The sequence below is a fragment of the Sceloporus occidentalis genome, unplaced genomic scaffold (genome assembly GCF_023333645.1).
Source record: "Sceloporus occidentalis isolate IW3139 unplaced genomic scaffold, rSceOcc1.0.p SCAF_8, whole genome shotgun sequence".
Classification (NCBI taxonomy): domain Eukaryota; kingdom Metazoa; phylum Chordata; class Lepidosauria; order Squamata; family Phrynosomatidae; genus Sceloporus; species Sceloporus occidentalis.
The window spans coordinates 34,963,600-34,981,575 of NW_028316988.1; the positions used below are offsets into that span (position 1 = coordinate 34,963,600).

Sequence of the window (17,976 nt, forward strand, 5' to 3'; positions counted from 1 at the left end):
TAGTTAATGAATGACATTAAAGGATTTAGGCATCAAACAAAGGGAGGCCAAGTCATTGCCATTGGCATTTAAAACAGAAAATCTAGGGCAGGGGTAGGGAAGTGCATTTGGGAGAGACCCTTTGAAGTTTGGACTAAAAGCCAAAGCGGATTAACTGCAACACCAACATGGCGACCACCACAGTGGTTCCTATCCTTTGGTCCTCCAGATGTTTTGCACTTCAGTTCCCAGACTGTTGGCCAAGCTGGCTGGGGCTTCTGGGAGCTGGAGTTTGAAACATCTGGTGGACCAAAGTTTGGGAACCATTGAACTCATGTTGACATGGGGGGAAATGAGCTCTTTTAAGCAGGAGGTAGGTCTGGTTTCAACTTGGAAGTAAACTGGAAGTAAAATTATTCCAAAAATGGTCTCTTGTGGGTCTAATACAGACTATGTACCCCCTCAAAAAAGCAAAAAAGTACAGCCTTTCAATGTTCATGAGGAGTAACTAAACCCCCCTAAGTCCCAACAGTTGGGATCTAGGGCAGAAGTGGACAGCTCCATGTGGCCTGCAGGATGGTGTTGGACTATAAATCCCATCAACCCTAACCATCATTAACCAACAGTGAGGGATGCTCAGTGGCAACTGGTGCCTGATGCAGTTGCATCTGCTCTGGGTTTTAATTATAAAGGTGCTATATCTTGGGCGAGTAACACACTCTCAGCCCCAGAAATAAACCCAGTAATAAATGTGAAGACATACAACAATAAACCCATTCATTTAGCCTCAGAAAATACTAGAAATAAATCAGGAAATATTGATATTTGCCTGATTAAGAGATCTGAGCATCCCAAAAAGCTTACATATATTTCATTGTTCTAATGGAAGTATAACCATAACGTGGATTTAGGCATTTTAAAAAATGGATAGGCCAGAGCTTTGGTGGTGACAGCAACCCATATAACAACTCTGCCAAACCTTTTTCCTTACATAAGGAGTATTCAGAGGTGCTATTTCCTTCCTCTGAAATATAGCCCACAGTACCTGGTATTCACTGGTGGTCTCCTTTCCAAGTACTAATCAGGATTGTCCTTGCATATCTTCCAAGATCAGATGGGTTCTGGTGCCTTGAGGGTATTTAGGCATTCAAATCATATACTCCGACCTGATTCTTAAATTCGCCACTGTGGGCATTCAAAATAATAAGCTTAATTTTTAGGAAGTTGTTGGGAAGACTGGTCCTCTCAATCTCACCTCCTCCGACTTGACAAAGTTTCCTCCTGTTCGATGTGGGCCACCCTCATGGTCCGTTTCTCAGCAATAAGGTCTTCAGGATACCGAGCGGAGCGGTGCTGTCTCTGTCGGGAATGGCCGCACAATTTGCTGATCTGGAGTGGAAAACGAACAGAAGAGAAGACAATGAACCCCTCTGTGCGTTCTTTCTCTCTACTAGTGGTGGCAACCAGGTCCGCTGCAGGTTTTAATCTGAACTTTACACTATGCTTGGTACCAAAACCCTTCCTCCCCCAACAGTTCCAGCACCACATATAGCTACTTTACAGTTCATATTAAATTCTGGGTGATGAAGCCCAAAACACCTGGAGGAGCAAAGTTTGGGAGCCGCTGCAGTACATCTTTGTGACATTTCCACCACATGAGATCTTAAGTATCCATCATTTTACATGGAAAGAAGCTATCCAAGCTATCCTGAACCTGGAGCAACAAAGAGCATCCACAGAGGAAAATTTTCCTTTCCCGGGGGCCCTTTCCTTATGGAAAGTATTAATAATAATAATAATAATAATAATAATAATAATAATTTACAGCAGTGACTGGAAATCCACTTCTAATTTTGATTTTGCTGGTGGTGTTTCAGCGTTGCAGAACCAGGAGCTATTTAAGGACAACATCAGCACTTTTACACATTTCCAGGACATAACCATCAATTTGCAGCAAAATTATCTTTTTTTCCTGGGGTAGAGGTATTGGGATTCAGGCTAAACATTGGGTCCACATGTGCCCCACAGACCCATCTTTGGGGTTTTGGGTTTTTTTCCAATCCAGTTTGCTTGGCGCAAGAGGATGAATTCAAAGCACCTTTGGATCTCAGTGGTTGCGCCTGGATTAAAACAACCCAGTGAGCCTTAGCCATGCGTATGCTCGAATCTGACAGCTCTCGAGTACATCAGCAAGGGAAGAGACCCGCAGAAATGGGGTCTTCATTGAAATAATTCCACCTGACAGAGGTCACCATGAGAAGTGCGCCACCTCTACTGCATTAATGCGCCGCCCAGGGGGCCGGCGGGCATCCACCTGTCAGGCTCTGGAGGTTTAAATCATGGCATGCCACTTGGAGCGCTGGAAGGTTCCTTCGTTCTCAAGAGGCGGGGAAGGGTCAGATGCCAACTGGGAGTTATTGAATTTTTATGCTCCCGGCCTGCCAGGCGAATTGTGTTCAGCTGCTCTCGATAAGCACTGCCATGAATTGATGTTAAGGAGAAGCATCAAGGCTATCAATCAGCCCCGCTGTTATCTTTACCTTGTTTTTTCCTAGGTCTCTAAGCTCAAGGGAGAAGCCTAAGCACAAAGCGCCTGCAGCCAAGTAATTGTCCCAGTCTTGTTTGCAATGTTAAACACCGGAGTCCTTGACGGTTTTCCAAAGAGAGGGGACGGCACGGGGGCCCAAGGGTGTCTCTGTGGCCCTCGACTCCTTCAGACTCCCTGGATTACTCTCTTATCTGGGCCTCCAAAAAGAATAAACTGAAAGGCTCTGGGAATGGGGTTTTATCTTTTTGAGTGGGTTTCAGCCTACTCACCCACTCCTGCCTGTATATTCAACTGTAAGTCGACATCATGTAAAAGTCGAGAGCAAGTTTTGGGCCCAAAATTATGGATTTTGATATGACTCATGGATAAATCAAGGATAAAATCTAGGGCCATGTAACAAAGGATTTAATACAAAACTGTCCTTGGCTGTCGTTGGCTGCGGTGGGCACTGAACCAAAATTACGGATGTTCTTGCCTCTCCTCCCCAGGCCATTGCTTTTATTATTTAACTTGATGAAGAGATTTGCAGAACTAAAAAGCCTGCACATTACTGTGGAATTGTAGTTGGTCCTAATAAGGCCAGGAAGACTCCGGGGAAGAAACTCACCCTTCAAATAGGTTTGCAGGTCTCCCTGTATTGTTTAATACTAAATATTATCATTTCCCCCCCCAAAAAAAAAACCAGAAGAAGATTTCCATCTGCTTCTGTTTTTGCTTCTTAGGCTCCAGATAATTCATAAATATACACTGCCCTTGGAACAAAGGCATCACCCGCTTATGGATTTTGGAGTTTGTTTTCTTGTTTTCCCAGGATAAGCAGCAACCTGTTGGCAGAAGGCCTTGCAATCCAAAATAAGTGCATTTCTTCCATTTAAAGTTACCATAAGGTGACCTCGATTCCATTATCTGCATTCAGCTATAGAAGTCTTTTTAATTAAATTCTCCTTCTCTCCCTCTCTCTCTTTTAAAAAAGGGATGTGTTTAAAACATACATTGAAATGATGGGGTACAGAACATAAACTTTTAAATAGTAGTAGCCAGGCCCATTTAACATTTCTACAGGTGTAATAAAAATGCTAATATATGTTAATGTTTAGTCTGTGGTTAATGTTTTGTCTTCTTAATTTCCCCAGGGCTTTTTATGGCCAGATTTAAATCTGCCAGGCGACTCAATGGATTGCATTGCCTTCTGGGAGGCACCTTCTCCCCAATGAATACTGATTAAGAAAAGTGAACAAGCTTCTCACTGCCCTGGAAATATTCTTCTCCAAGTATCTTTTATTGTTGTGCAGTTCTAATCATTGCACTGATTTTGTCATAAAGGGATTATACCTTTTTTTTCCTATTGTGAAGGAAATATCAAGAACCATGTTCTCTCCTTACTTTTAAAAGCCTGTAAAGAGTTCTGGGTCAGGATCAGAAATGGGAATACTTAGGTTCTTGTGGACTACAACTCCCAGAATCCCCCAACCAGCATGGAGACTACAGTTCTCAGAATCCTCCAACCAGCATGGCCAATGCTAAACCAGTATACAGGCACTAAGGTTGTTGTCACTAGGGTTGTCACCAAAGGCAGAAACCCATGGTGCCACCCCATGTACCTTCTCCTGGACCAGAGCAAACAGCATCCTTAGTGATGTTTCTCAAGGGTTGGCTATGAATCCCACGTTCCAAATGAAGCTCCATCTCCTATGAGAATGACAACTTTGTGTGTGTGTGATAGTGTGCTTTAAAAGGGGTCACCATCAGGATTACTCCCCCCTGAGTGCACACCCCAAAGAGGTTTGTCAGCTCCTCCTGACCCTTCCCTTCCTCTTTCCATACTTCACTGGTTATAATTACATATACAGGAAATATATAGACAGGCATTTTGGTGTCACCTAGTCCGATGGCGTCACCTAGTGTGGTCCATACCCCCTGCACTCCCCTAGTGATGCCACTGGACACTTATACAGTCGCCCCTCCATTTTCGCGGGGGATCCGCTCCGGACCTACCCACCCCTTGCGTGTATATTCAAGCCCCATTGGCTTGAATGGGGATGTGCTCCCACGGGCAGCTACAGGCGCGTGCCACGGATGCACGCCCCATTGTTTCCCCTGTCCTTTTCCCACTCACATATATGTGAGGGACATGGATCTCAAGTCCGCGGAAACGGAGGGGTGACTGTACTCTATGTCACTAACACATTGGTTTCACAACAGTTTAAGCAGAACTAACAACAATCTATGCTGAAACCTGAAGCTACCCTATCATTCTGTTAGGTGACTCTCAACTTGTTGCTGTCGTGTGCCTTCAAGTCATTCCCAACCTTTGGCGACCCTAAGGCAAACCTATCATGGGGTTTTCTTGCCAAGATTTGTTCAGAGGAGGTTTGCCATTGCCTTCCCCTAAGGCCAACAGCATGTGACTCGTACATTTTGTGAGATATTCCACCTTCCCTGCCAGAGAGCTCTGGTACCCCCCACCAAACTACAAATCCCAGAGTTCCATAGCACTGTCAGTTCCATAGCACTGTCAGATACAGACCACAGCTAAGGCTTGTAGATTCTTTTTGTACAATATTGCCAAAATCCGACCATATCTCTCCGCCTCCACTGCCAAGATCCTGGTCCATGCCCTAGTGGTCTCACGACTTGATTACTGTAATGTCCTCCTGGCTGGGCTTCCTCTTTCTCACCTCCGTCCTTTAATCTCTGTTCAGCATTCAGCTGCACGCATTATCACTTCCACCCACCGCTCTGACCACATCTCTCCTGTGTTGGCATCCCTTCACTGGCTCCCCCTCCCTTTCCGTATTCAGTACAAGCTCCTGCTATTGACGTTCAAAGCCCTCCATGGACTGGCCCCTCCCTACTTATCAGACCTTCTTTCTCCTCACCTTCCCACCAGGGCCCTCCGTTCTGGTAGTCAAGGTCTGCTGTCTCAGCCCAGGATTTCCTCTGCCCCATCCCGGATTCGGCCTTTTTCACTTGCTGCCCCTCACTCCTGGAACCTTCTTCCCCCACAAGCAAGAGCCATCACTTCTTTAACCAGCTTCAAAACGGAGTTGAAAACCATCCTGTTCAGAGTAGCCTTCCCAGGCATTGCATAATTGTCGCTTGCTATTTGGTGTTCTTTTGTTGTCTGTTTATCAAACCATTTCCTATATTGCTATGTACTGTATATGCATTATCCTACTTGAGAGTACGTATTTTCCCTGGAAGAAGATTAACCATCTATTATATAGCCAAGCCCTCCCTCCAGTCCATCTGCCTTGGTCCAGGCCTTGGAGGTAGAGAGGAACTGCTGGACCTCTTACCCTTTCCCTCCACCACTCCCTTCTCCTTCTGTGTCATGTCTTTTTAGACTGTAAGCCCGAGGGCAGGGAACCGTCTAACTAAAAAGATTGTATGTACAGCGCTGTGTAAATTTACAGCGCTTCATAAATAAAGGTTAATAATAATAATAATGGAACTACAAGGGAGGCCAAACTGCTTTATTGCTGCAGTGTGGTTGCAGCCCCAGCCTTCCAAAAAGCTGGTGCCTTTCCAGATGGATAGGTCTATGGTTCACATCATCCACAGGCAGCATGGATTTATAAGCCGCTGAGGATGATGGAGGTTGTAGTTGAGCATATCTGGAGGGACACCCAGATTTGTAGAAGCTGCCTTATGTGGCTAGTCTGGCTTGGCTGGACGGCACCTGCAACTATAAAAAAAGATGCTGGAATGAACTTAAATACAACAAATCAGACAAAGTTATGCATATATATATATATATATATATATTCAGTCTAAATCCTTCTGACATGACCTCACACGAGCCGCAAGAAAAGACAACGTCTTCCATGCCCAGGAGTGGGTTCAATAATGCAACAGCCTTAAATAATTCAGGGCCAAACTGTGTAAAGGCACCAAAACACAAATGCTTAGAATAACACAGTTTCTGTCGCACCCGTTCACACTCTCCCCCGGAAAACATGCTACTAACACATACAAGATGGCAAAGGCCACAAACCATTACAGATGTCGAAGCCGGTTAAACAAAGCGGCAGTAACACAAAATGAAACTGCTAGAGAAAACACATGCACCAACACATACACAACTATTCAGCGGTTCGGTTCCTTTATTGTTTAAAAAAAAGAGAGAGGGAAGACTCTCTTTGCTTTTGCAGAAAGTTCTCAGTTGCATGAGTCCCTGCCAAAGGTGTCACTAGCGGAGTGAATGGGGTTTGGACTGCACCAGGTGTATGTAAGGGAAATAGTTTATGTAAGGGAAACTGTTTTACTACACAATTGCATTTAACTGGACTTGAGTATCCACAGATTTTGATATCCATGGGGGATTCTGGAACCAAAACCCAGCGGATACCAAGGGCCCAATGTGCAAAAAGGAAACAGAGCCAAGTAAGCATGATGGGCAAAAAAACAGCAGTGCCCAAGCTGGGCAACCATCAGGGTCTCAAACCGTTCTCTCGCCATGCCCTCTTTTGCTTGATTTTTTTTAAAAAGAGAATTAAAAACTCATTAAAGACATGAAATAACTCTTGTCTCAAAATGCCAAAGATTTACTGAAGGAGAGGCACCAGGGGATACGGAGAAATCATGCCCATCAAACCTGGCAGTCAGAAAACCTTTCTAATGTGGTTTTCTGCAATTAGTGCCTGCACCCTGCATATGATTGACTCTCATCTTTGGGGAGATGAGCAATATTCTAGGAAGCGGCGCATTAACTTGTCCACCAATGACTTTAATAAGGCGCTTTTCAAATTACTGCTCATAAAACCAGAGCCGGGGAGGTGAAGAAAGTGAGGGGGAAAGCTACGGAGGATGAGACCCGCTCTCCTTAATTAGACCTCCCTCCTTCCCTTCTTCTCTATTAGCAACTTAATAGCAAGTGTACATATTTATATAACCCAGCTCGAGCATGGCATGGCATGGCATGCCAATGAAAAGCTGCCCATTTAATTATCAGCCGCTAGAAGGTAATCACAATTTGGGAATGCATGAATTGAAGCAAGCTTGTAAGGCTCACGATGTATTTAGATTTACGGCTCAATAAAACCGGGGTGGGAGGAGGTTTGCCTCCTCATTTGGGATATAATCACAGACAATGCAGGCTCACATTGCAAGAGGAATGATATAATGGCTTATGTAGCCCATTGACGGATGACAACTTTACAAGGGTCTTGCACAAGCCAATTTGGAGAGAGGACAAACAAAGCCATTTCAGAGCGAGGGCAATGTCATATTCATTTCGACTTGGGGATTGGGAAGAAAGGGGGAAATAAAGCAGCAATTCCCTTTCCCCTTGCAACCGGGAATGTCCCAAAGTCATTTGACTCCTTCAAGACTCCCAAAAGGAGGTGGCAAAGAACTCCAGCCATATTTCTTAATTTGTTGTTGTGTACCCCCAAGTCATTTTTGACTTATGGTGACCCTAAGTGGAACCTATCATAGGGTTTTCTTGGCAGGTTTCTCCAGAAGGGGTTTGTCATTGCCATGGACTGAGAGTGTGTGACTTGCCCAGGGTCAACAAGTAGGTTCCCATGGCTGAGCTGGGATTTGAACCCTGGTCTCTAAGTCATGGTCCAACACCCAAACCACCACAAAGGCTCTAATGTTTTCTAATACCTACGTCATTTCAGTGTCATTGCCTTAATACACTCTAGCAGTATAACTAATAGCTGGAAAGAGAAAGGCCATGCATCCTACTTGAGTGAAAATTCTGAAAGGATGGGGGGCTATAAATCGAAGAAATCAATACAAAAATAAATGCATACATCACTTTCCAAGGACAACACTTTGCAGGGGACTCAATTCAATCCTGAAAAGCACCCACCCCACATTTTCAAAGTGGTCCTGCTATCAGAGGCTCTCACACAGGCGACAATTCATTGCCAACACTGAAGGGAAGACAGCCTGGCACACACTGCCTCCCTGGGAACAGCCGTTTCAAACTTATCTGCTGGCAGGCAGGGATCAATATATCAGAAAGGTGCAGTCGGCAAGTAAATAAACAGGCCAGTAAAATATCGCTTCACAAATTCATGACACCAACCACTCCTCTCAGTTCTTTCACACTCTTCGCTCCCACGTCGGGCAAATGCCTAAAAGTGCCATTCCTAGGAAGGAGGCTGGAAAGACCTGGGAATTTGGTGTGAATGTTGATTTAAGTTGAACGCAGCACATCAACACAAACAGCTGCAGAGTCCAGAGAATAGGGCTATTTTAAGATAAGCCAGAGTTTGGAAACATTTCTATTTCAAAATTCAGAGAGATTTATCCGTATGCAGAGGGATCTTGTAGCACCTTTGAGACTAACTGTGCAAAAGAAGTTGTAACATCTGAGGAAATAGATCTAGCCTACAAAAGCTTACACTACAACTTCTTTTGCACAGACTCAAAGGTGCCACAATATCCCTTTGCCTATTACTATTTTAATAATAAAACTGTTCCAGATGCTCTCTGGAAACCTAGATAACGAAATTGAAGCTGTTGCACTTTGGCCACGTCATGAGAAGGCATGGATCACTGGAAAAGACAATGATGCGAGAGAAGATGGGAAGCAGTAGAAAGAGAAGAAGACCACATATCAGATGAATAGACTCAACCAGGGAGGCCACAGGCCTGGATCTACAAGATCTAAGCAGATTGGCTGAGGATAGGAGATCTTGGAGGTGTCTCAACCAAAGGGTCACCATGAGTCATGGTCAACTCAATGGCAGTTAACAACAACAACAACAATTTGAATATATACAAAAATCCATCAGTGATGCTTTTATGCCCCTCTTTGCAATTGGAATATATATTCACCATTAGCAGGTTTGGCAATTATTTAAGCTGAACTAAACGGGGGAAGAGGAGAGAGGATGCCGATCAAGTTCTCAGAGAGAACTTACCCATTTCTTCATTTAAAGCCTACTCCATTCTCTTATTGGACTACAACTCCCGGTTACCACAGTTAGCCAGGGAAGATGTGAGCTGTAGTCTAATCCATCTGGAGATCAGCAGGCTGTGGGAGATCGGCTTGAAAAGGTTTACCATAAAAGTAGCAGCCGTTCACATCACTTTTCTTTTCCCACACCGCAGTGCGAAATAACTCATACGGAAACATAACCAGGCATAAAAGTTAGTTAGCCTCCCCATCGCCGTGAATGACAATTTTAAAATTGACTGAGCACATTAATGATAAAAACCTATAACCAAGGTTGACAGCTCAGGGTTGTAAAAGGTAACAGGAAAGCAAAACAAGAAGGTATGTCAGAGCATGTCTTTCATACCTTTTGCAAGAGCTTGAGGAGGTTGCTTTTCAAGACTGCAAGTCCAGACTGCAGCTGGGTGGGGATTCTGAGTGTTGTAGTGGGGAGGAAACACTTTTCCAAGCTCTGGGTTGTAATATGAAACTGTACTAAATAGCCCAACCCAGTGCAGTCCAGAAAAGAAAAATGTTGAGCCATATATACTTATCCACAAAACAGGGGATGGGGAAGGAAGGAAAAGGGAAATTTAGCAACCTTCTATTGTTGCCCAACTGTCTTCTGCACTGTGGAAATAAAACAGTTTGACACCACATTCATGGAGCCATGGCTCCATCCTACAGAATCCTGGGATTTGCAACTTGGTGAGGCACCAGTACTCTTTAGCAGAGAAGGCTAAAGATCTTGTAAAACCTTGTAAAACTACAGATCCCAGGATAGGGGGTAAAGCAACAGTGTTGCATCAAACGGCATTATTTCAACAGTGTAAATTGACCCTTCAAAGAAGCATTCTCCTTCCTCTCAGAAGCAAAAGGGAATACTTTATCAAAGATTATTTATTGGGTGTGTGTGTGTGTGTGTGTTTTGGAACAGACCTTTCCATGGGACACAATACAGCTTCCAAAAACAATGCAAATATACAGCAGAATCTACTCAGAAAACTGACTTTATTTTTTACTCCTCTTAGTAGTGCAAATGTAATGGATTACTGCTGGCACAGTAAATGACAAGAATTGTCTTTAATTGCAGGAAATCGCTCTGAACCTCATCCCAGGTGTCCCAGCACCTTCTGTCTTTCCCTGCTCACTTCCATTTGCTGCAGGAATCTTTGCTCCCTATTGATGCCATTGCACTTTGCCATCCTTTCTACTGCAAGGCACCCATGAAAATGCTGAACACCTTTCCTTTCTAAATGTCTTCATCAAGAGTCTCCTCCGGTTATCCATTTGAATCTTTGTTTACCTTTAATGTAGCAGTAAATTGTTCATGAGCTATTAATCCCGGAACAGAAAAAAGTCATTTGCTTAAAAGCACCTGCTCTTCCCCGCTTCTCACCTGCCAGCTAAAACCGCGAACAATTAAGAGAACTGCTATTAGGCAGAAATCCTTCGCCCCACTTTATGGCTTCGCTTTGTGTGAATGGTGAACGTACTTCCACCATCCACCATCCCTTCATCAGGGTCTGGCTAGGTTAAAATCCTAGCATAGGAATCAGATTTTCAAGAAATCCTGAGTATGGTCCTTGTAGGATCGGGGCGAGGAGCCTCAGACCCTGGGGTCAAACCTTGTTCTCCTAAGATCCCAGTATAGCTCTCTGGGGATCATCAAATAGCCACACTTTCTTTCTTATGACATCCTTGTTAGGTAGGTTTCCCAGCATTTTTGCAAAATTGGAAACTTGTGCACATTAGATGTTGAGGGACTGCAAACTCCCATCAGTCAACAAAGTTAATAGGAAAGTATGATGGGAACTGCAGTTTAGTAACATCTGTAGGGCTGAATGCTTCCAGCTTCCATTCTGCCCCAATCCCTGCAGTAGAAGCAGAGATACTTTCTACAAGTGTCTCAGGTGGAACTCAGGGTTGGATGGAGATATATAGAGTTGTCAGTGGGATTTAAACATTGGCTTATTTCTTTCTTGTACACTTCAATAAACATGTTCTCAGGCTTTCTCCCCAATGACTACATCAGCCTTTCTACACTTTATGATAGCTTTTTTGCTTTTGGAGACACTTCACTTCTAGTGAAAATTTCATATACACTCATCCCTCCATATTTGCAGATTTGATATTTGTGGATTTGATTACTCACGGAGTTGATTAATATGTTCTCTCTAGGCATGTCTAGGTCCTGCAGTGCAACTCTATGGTCAAATTTAACTCAAAGTTGCATTGAAAGACATAGAGATTCCTAGAGAAAACACTCTACTAGGCTTTGTAGCTCCTCCGGCGCAGTTCTATGGTCAGTGTCTGTCACATGTTGACCACAGAGTTGCACTGGAGCACCTAGAGGTTCCTAGAATGGTGTCCTCTCAGGTAAAAACAGAGTGTTTTTGTTATTTGTGGTTTTTCCATACTCATGGGGGTCTTGTGCCCCTAACCCTAGCGAATAAGAAGGGACAAGTGTATATATTTTTGTACAAGAGGAAGATGTTTTCAACAAAAGACATCCACCCATAATACTATTATTTTTCAGCTTTGCTGCTGATGGGGAGGGAAGCACTAGTCTTTTCACTCTGACAAAGAGCTGAAAAATCTCATGGCTAATTGACAATTTTTTGACAGCCTTTCTCATCTCAGATGAGAAAGTTATGAATCAATTTTACATCCCACCCAGAAAGACAAGCAGATAGATGACTGTATTCCGCACAGAACCTTATGGACCAAACCAACAGCTTGAGTTTTAAGATCAACAGGGGAGGGCTTTCTCTCTGTCCCACCACCCTCAAAGTTTTTATATATATATATATATATATATATATATATATATATATATATATATAATTTTATATTGTATTCTATTTCATCACTACCTACTTTTTCAGTTTTATAGGGAAAAGGTGGTTATTACAAACATAATCCCTAAAAGAAACCTAACATAAAAAAGGTCTTCCGGAGTCTCTTCCGTAACTAATCTCATATCATCCATGAATCACATTTTATAACAACATTTAAAAAAGGAACAAAAATAAGTTTTTTAAGAAAAAAGAGAGGTAAAAATGTAAAAAAAAACCTGTAACAGTTTTCTTAGAACATTTTACCTAAACCATATTCTATAATTAATACATGTTTGTTATATATATATTTCCCCATACATTTAATCATTCTGCACTTTACCACCATCTTCATTTGCAAAATTCCTTAACTGGGAGCCATTCTTCTTCTATTGCATTTATGTCTTTGTGATTCAAGAGACAGGTCAATTTGTCCATCTCTATCATTTCCAATAGTTTAAATTGCCAATCATCTATCATTGGCGTTTGGTGACTTTTCCAATTTTGAGCTATTATCATTCTAGCAGCTGTTATATAACATAATATGCCAGTATTTTTGTTCAATTGTTGGAGGAATTTTGTTTAACATATTTAAAAGATATGTATCTGGCTTCATTTCAGAATCCTACTTGGAACTCCGTAAGAAAGAACTAGCAGGAGAACTTACCGTTGTTGCCAGCTTCCCAGAGTTCTTCTGCATGTATGCGATGGCGTCCCGTATGGAGAAGAAGAGGTTGAGAAGCACATGCTCCATGTCATAGATTCCCCGCATGCCTTTTGTCAGCCCTTCCAAGGAACGGAGGTATTCCCTCCAGTAGCTGTCGATCTCCACCACGCTGGCCAAACACCCCTGCAACACAACGCCACAGAACCCGGCGCAAGGTTTGGCCATCATGAGGTCTTGGCAGTGGGAACAGTACCACATTTTCAAGAGCGCCCGGCCACAGTCCTTGCTGAACCTCAAGTGGTCAGTGGTGTTGACCACCTCGATGCCGAGGTTGAGCGCCTGGAGGAAGACCCGCGTCACCTGCAGAGACTTGGACACCTGGGTCATCATGACCTTGGGGAAGTTTCCAAAGACTTTCAGGTCTTGCCTGGCCAGCCTCAGGCACTCCGTCGTTTCCGCGGAAGGATCGGGGGCGCCCAGGTTCACCAAGTGCGAGTAGACTAACGGGAACAAGCTGTCAAAGAATTCATTGATCATGTCATTGACGTTGATGTCCGAACCCAGGATGTACAGAGAGATGTCAGTAAAAAATTCCCCCACAAATGTAAACGCTCTGGTGGCTATGCTGCGATAGTAGTTCCTGAACATGGCGTTGGTGTAGTTCCTTGCATGACGCACAACAATTTCAAAGGCTTCTGGAAAAGATAAAAGAATGGAGTTGAGGTGGGTCTATAAACTCTGTTGTGAGAAAACAACCAGAGAAGGGAGAGAAGGAGATAGACAGACAAAGAGGCAGACAGAGGCCTCCTTCGCACTACACATTCATAGCACTTTGATACCACTTTCACTCCTATGGCTGCATCCTGTGAAACACTGGAATGTATAGTTTCTTGAGGTATTCAGAATCCTCTGCAAGAGGCTCTCAGGAAGATCAGGAGGATGTCTTTTTTCCTTCCTGCAGAGGCTGCTAAAAGACAACCAGCCACTGTCTGACTGAGGTCCTGAGTGTCTCTATCCACAACAACCTTACAATACATAACCAACACGTCACCAACAGGATGCTGGCTAATAATACTAAAAGACAAGATACATAACCAATATGTCACCAATAGGATGCTGGCTAATAATACTGAAAGACCAAACACATCACCAGTACATCACGAACAGGATGCTGCCTAATAATAGTGAAGGATGAAATACATCACCAATAGGATGCTGGCTAACAATATTGAAAGACAAAATATATAACCAATATGTCACCAGCAGGATGCTGGCTAATAATATTTAAAGACAAAATACGTAACCAATTCATCACCAATAGGATGCTGGCTAATAATATTGTAGGACAAAATGCATAACCAATACATCACCAATAGGATGCTGGCTAATAATATGGTAGGACAAAATGCATAACCAATACATCACCAACAGGATGCTGGCTAATGATACTTGAAAGACAATTAAACAGAGCATTATATTAAAACATCAAGCATATTAATCAAAAGATGACAGGGAAGGAGAAAGTACAACTCACTCCAATACTAAACCCTTGCCCTCAGCAACCAAAAGCCCAGTGAGATAAAAAGTTCTTTGCCAGACAATTGGACTGATCCCAACCAGAAGTGGTCCTGCTGAGTGGTTATGGTCAGAGCAAATGTAGAAGAAAATGGGTGGAAGAGTGGAGTTAGAAACAACAGGATCAACAAGAAAGCAGCCTCATTGTCCTATTCTAAACTCCCAGCCATGTATAGGACTGATTGGCATATGCTCGTAATGTCTCTATCTAACCTTCCCAATTTGATTCTCAATCTTGGCTTTCGAAAGTTCTTTCCAGTTATGATCTTGATGCAAAAAGGCAGTGTGAAATTTCAAGTATCTGAGACTCAATATACCTGTGTTTTTTGGGGTTGTGATGTGTTCTCATTTAACAACAAACTTCATTACGGGAAAAGGAGTATCCACCGTGAACTGCAGGCAGTATCTTTTAAATCTTCCCAAAGTGACTTAATTTGTCACTCCGCCTGCGTCCGGAAACCCCGAGGTAAAGCCCCCTGTAACTCAATCCCTGCTCACTTATAACGGGAGCCCGAGTGGCCGACCTGAAACATTACAGCTTTAAAACTTTAATACATATATATTTTAATATTTCATGTGCATAATTTTCCAGGCACGCTCATCCATTTCCCCTTCCCTCTGGTGCATTCCCAGGCCGGCGCACTTGAAAGCTGTTATGCCAAACAGGGTCAGCGACCTGTGAACCATGGCGCCATTTGTGTCTCTTTCATTGCTCTATTAATAGTGCCCAGGAGAGGTAAGATGCCCAGAAGCAACGTGGGTATTTAGCATTAAAAAGAATATAATACTTGTCTGCGTCAGGTCTGTGAATCCCTCTTCTCTTTTCACGGGTTCATCTTTATGCCGGCAGAAATTATCATTTTAGCACTTGAGCAGGAAAGTCATGCTTAGTCCTGGAGACAGATCTCACCAAGGAAAGGGACCAAAGCCAGTGAGAAATGCAGTGTAAGAATAGTCCAGGTAGTGGCTTCACTCCAGGTTTTGGTTCACATGTTAAAGGAACTATCCAAAGTGCTCAATTGCAGCATCCCACTGCATTCAGCATCTTGGATATTTCTTCTTTTCTCTTTCTAAAGCACATTTAGGCATGCTGCGGTCAGGGACGTAGCTAGGATTTTAGGAAGGGGGGGTCCAGACTAAGTGCCACCATTATAATGGGGCTTGGGTGCGGTGGCACAGCAGCACACACCATTCATTTTTCTAATGGAAGGGGGGGGTTCAGACCCCAAGACCCCACCCACCCCAGCTACGTCCCTGCTGCGGTGAAGGTATGTCGGTCTGAATTTAGGAACTATTAAAAGCGTGAGATACTTAGGACAAACAAAAGATGCCACTGCGTTGGCCAGTAGTGGGATTCTTCTAACTTGGCACCAGTGATTTTGTAGTTCTTTATCCCATATATGCTGCCCCAAAACTGATTTGGCCCCCATGAAATCTCACCTGCATTAAACCCTCCTGTGAAAATAGCTCCTTGGATAGCTCCTTTAAAGTGGCGATCTAAAGTGATGCCTGGGATGATGGCCAGCACTAGACCAGAATATGGGAAATTTCCTTTTGGGGGATCACAGCTCCTCGCATCCCCCAGCTAGCATGACTAGGAATCTGATCACTGCCATTCAAAAGTGTAATGTTTCCACATTTCGAGTGGAAAAGGATATATATATATATATATATATATATATATATATATATTGCAAGCCATGGGTCACCATGGGCAAGCCACATTCTCTCAGCCTAAGAAGACAATGGCAAATCCCCCTCTGAATGAATCTTGTCAAGAAAAACCCAGTGATAGGGTTCACTTTAAGATCACCAAAATGACTTCAAGGAAACCAACAATCCATTCCTCGGTCATCCTCAGCTAATTGAAGAGAGCCATCTTGGAACCGAAGTGATGCCTTTATTTAAAGAGGGAGGGGAAGGGGAAAATAAACCCAATTCCTTGTAGAACTTTTCTTTAATTAATGGATGCCACCCAAGATAATTTAGCACCGTACATGACGGCGGCATAAAACTTTATGTAGCTTTTCTGATGTCTAATTAACATACATTGCTACAAAGAGCAAAGAGGGAGAGGCAGGCTGGGAGGGAGGGAGGGAGACTTGATTCATTTTGACTATTTCCTGCATGAGAAAGAACTTGCACTTTTAATTGCATTGCGCTAAACAACGGGACACAAGTCGCAAGACAAAGCTTTCAGGGCATGCAATAAACAGGCTAACGTTATTCTGTTTATTGCATGCCCTTTATTTTATCTATCTCATTATTTGATCAGAATCCAGATAGGTCACATCTATATTATATCATGCCTTTCTCCCAAAATTGAGGCTCAAGGCAGCAAAATTCCAGGTGGAAATTTGACACCGCTTTAACTTGATGCTATGGGATTCTGTAATTTGTAGTTTTGTGAGCTATGTTACACCTTCTCTGTCAGAGAGCTCTGGTGCCACGACAAACTACAAATCCCAGGATTCCACATCATTGAGCCACGGCAGTCAAAGTGGTATCAAACTGCATTAATTTTCCAATGCAGCTGCAGCCGCAGACCTATCGCCAGTAGGAAAGCCAGCATGGTTTAGTGGTTTGAGCATTGGACTATGACTCTGGAGATCATGGTTTAATTCTGTGCGCAAGCATAAAAACCCACTGGGTGGCCTTGGGCAAGTCACACTCTCTCAGCCTCAGAGGATGGCAATGGCAAACCAGCTCTGAAGAAACATGCCAAGAAAACTCTATGAAAAGATCACCTTAAGTTAGAAATAACTTGGAGGCACCCAACAATAAAGGAATTGGCACCATTTTCACTCTCCGAAATACGTAATGCATTCTAATACAGCTTCCTTTTTACAGAAATGGGCCTTTTGCTCATGATTCCAAACACTTCCATGTAGCCTAACATCTAAGATCTCAATCTACGCATTTCTACCAACGACTTTTTCCCTGTGAAAAATCCATAAAAATGGGCACAAGGCTCATCCATTGCACAAACTAATTGTGAGAACAAATTCTTCCCTCTACAGGGAAGATGTCCATCCTCTTATTGCATATATTGATGGGAGAGGACACCCATAATTTGATAAAAGCTGCTCCCCGACTTGCATCGTCACACGAAAGCAGAGAGTAAACAGATTTATGGCTACTAATCCCCTCCTAATAGATTTAATAAACACAACTTCAGTATTTTAGCTCCCAGATGCTCTGTGGTCTGCTGCTCATCTTAAATAATAGACTTTTAAAATTAAATAGAGGCGCCTGCGTCTTCAAAAGGCAAATAATGAATTTTTCATCGGCGTAAAGTACCCTGATCCATTTCGTGTACAACATTTACAGAAAGCGATGATTTAAATGCTCCCATATAGCCAGGCCATATTTTAAAGACCGGAATCTATCTATTTGGTGGAGGTCCCTTTTCATTTATTTCAGGCTTAAAATTTATTAGCCCTTTCCTGAAAAATGCACAGCTGGCAAATTGCTC

The 17,976-nt window shown here is 43.1% G+C and overlaps 1 protein-coding gene across 1 annotated transcript in view; it reads right to left on the reverse strand.

Moving 5' to 3' along the window:
- Positions 1-17,976, reverse strand: part of GPC3 (glypican 3) — a 132,144-nt gene that overhangs the window by 47,787 nt on the left and 66,381 nt on the right. The window contains exons 3-4 of the mRNA XM_089537132.1: positions 12,927-13,621; positions 1,235-1,368 (exon numbers count right to left, since the gene is read on the reverse strand). Coding sequence (XP_089393258.1) covers positions 1,235-1,368; positions 12,927-13,621 — 829 coding nt within the window. The remainder of the gene's footprint in view (positions 1-1,234; positions 1,369-12,926; positions 13,622-17,976) is intronic.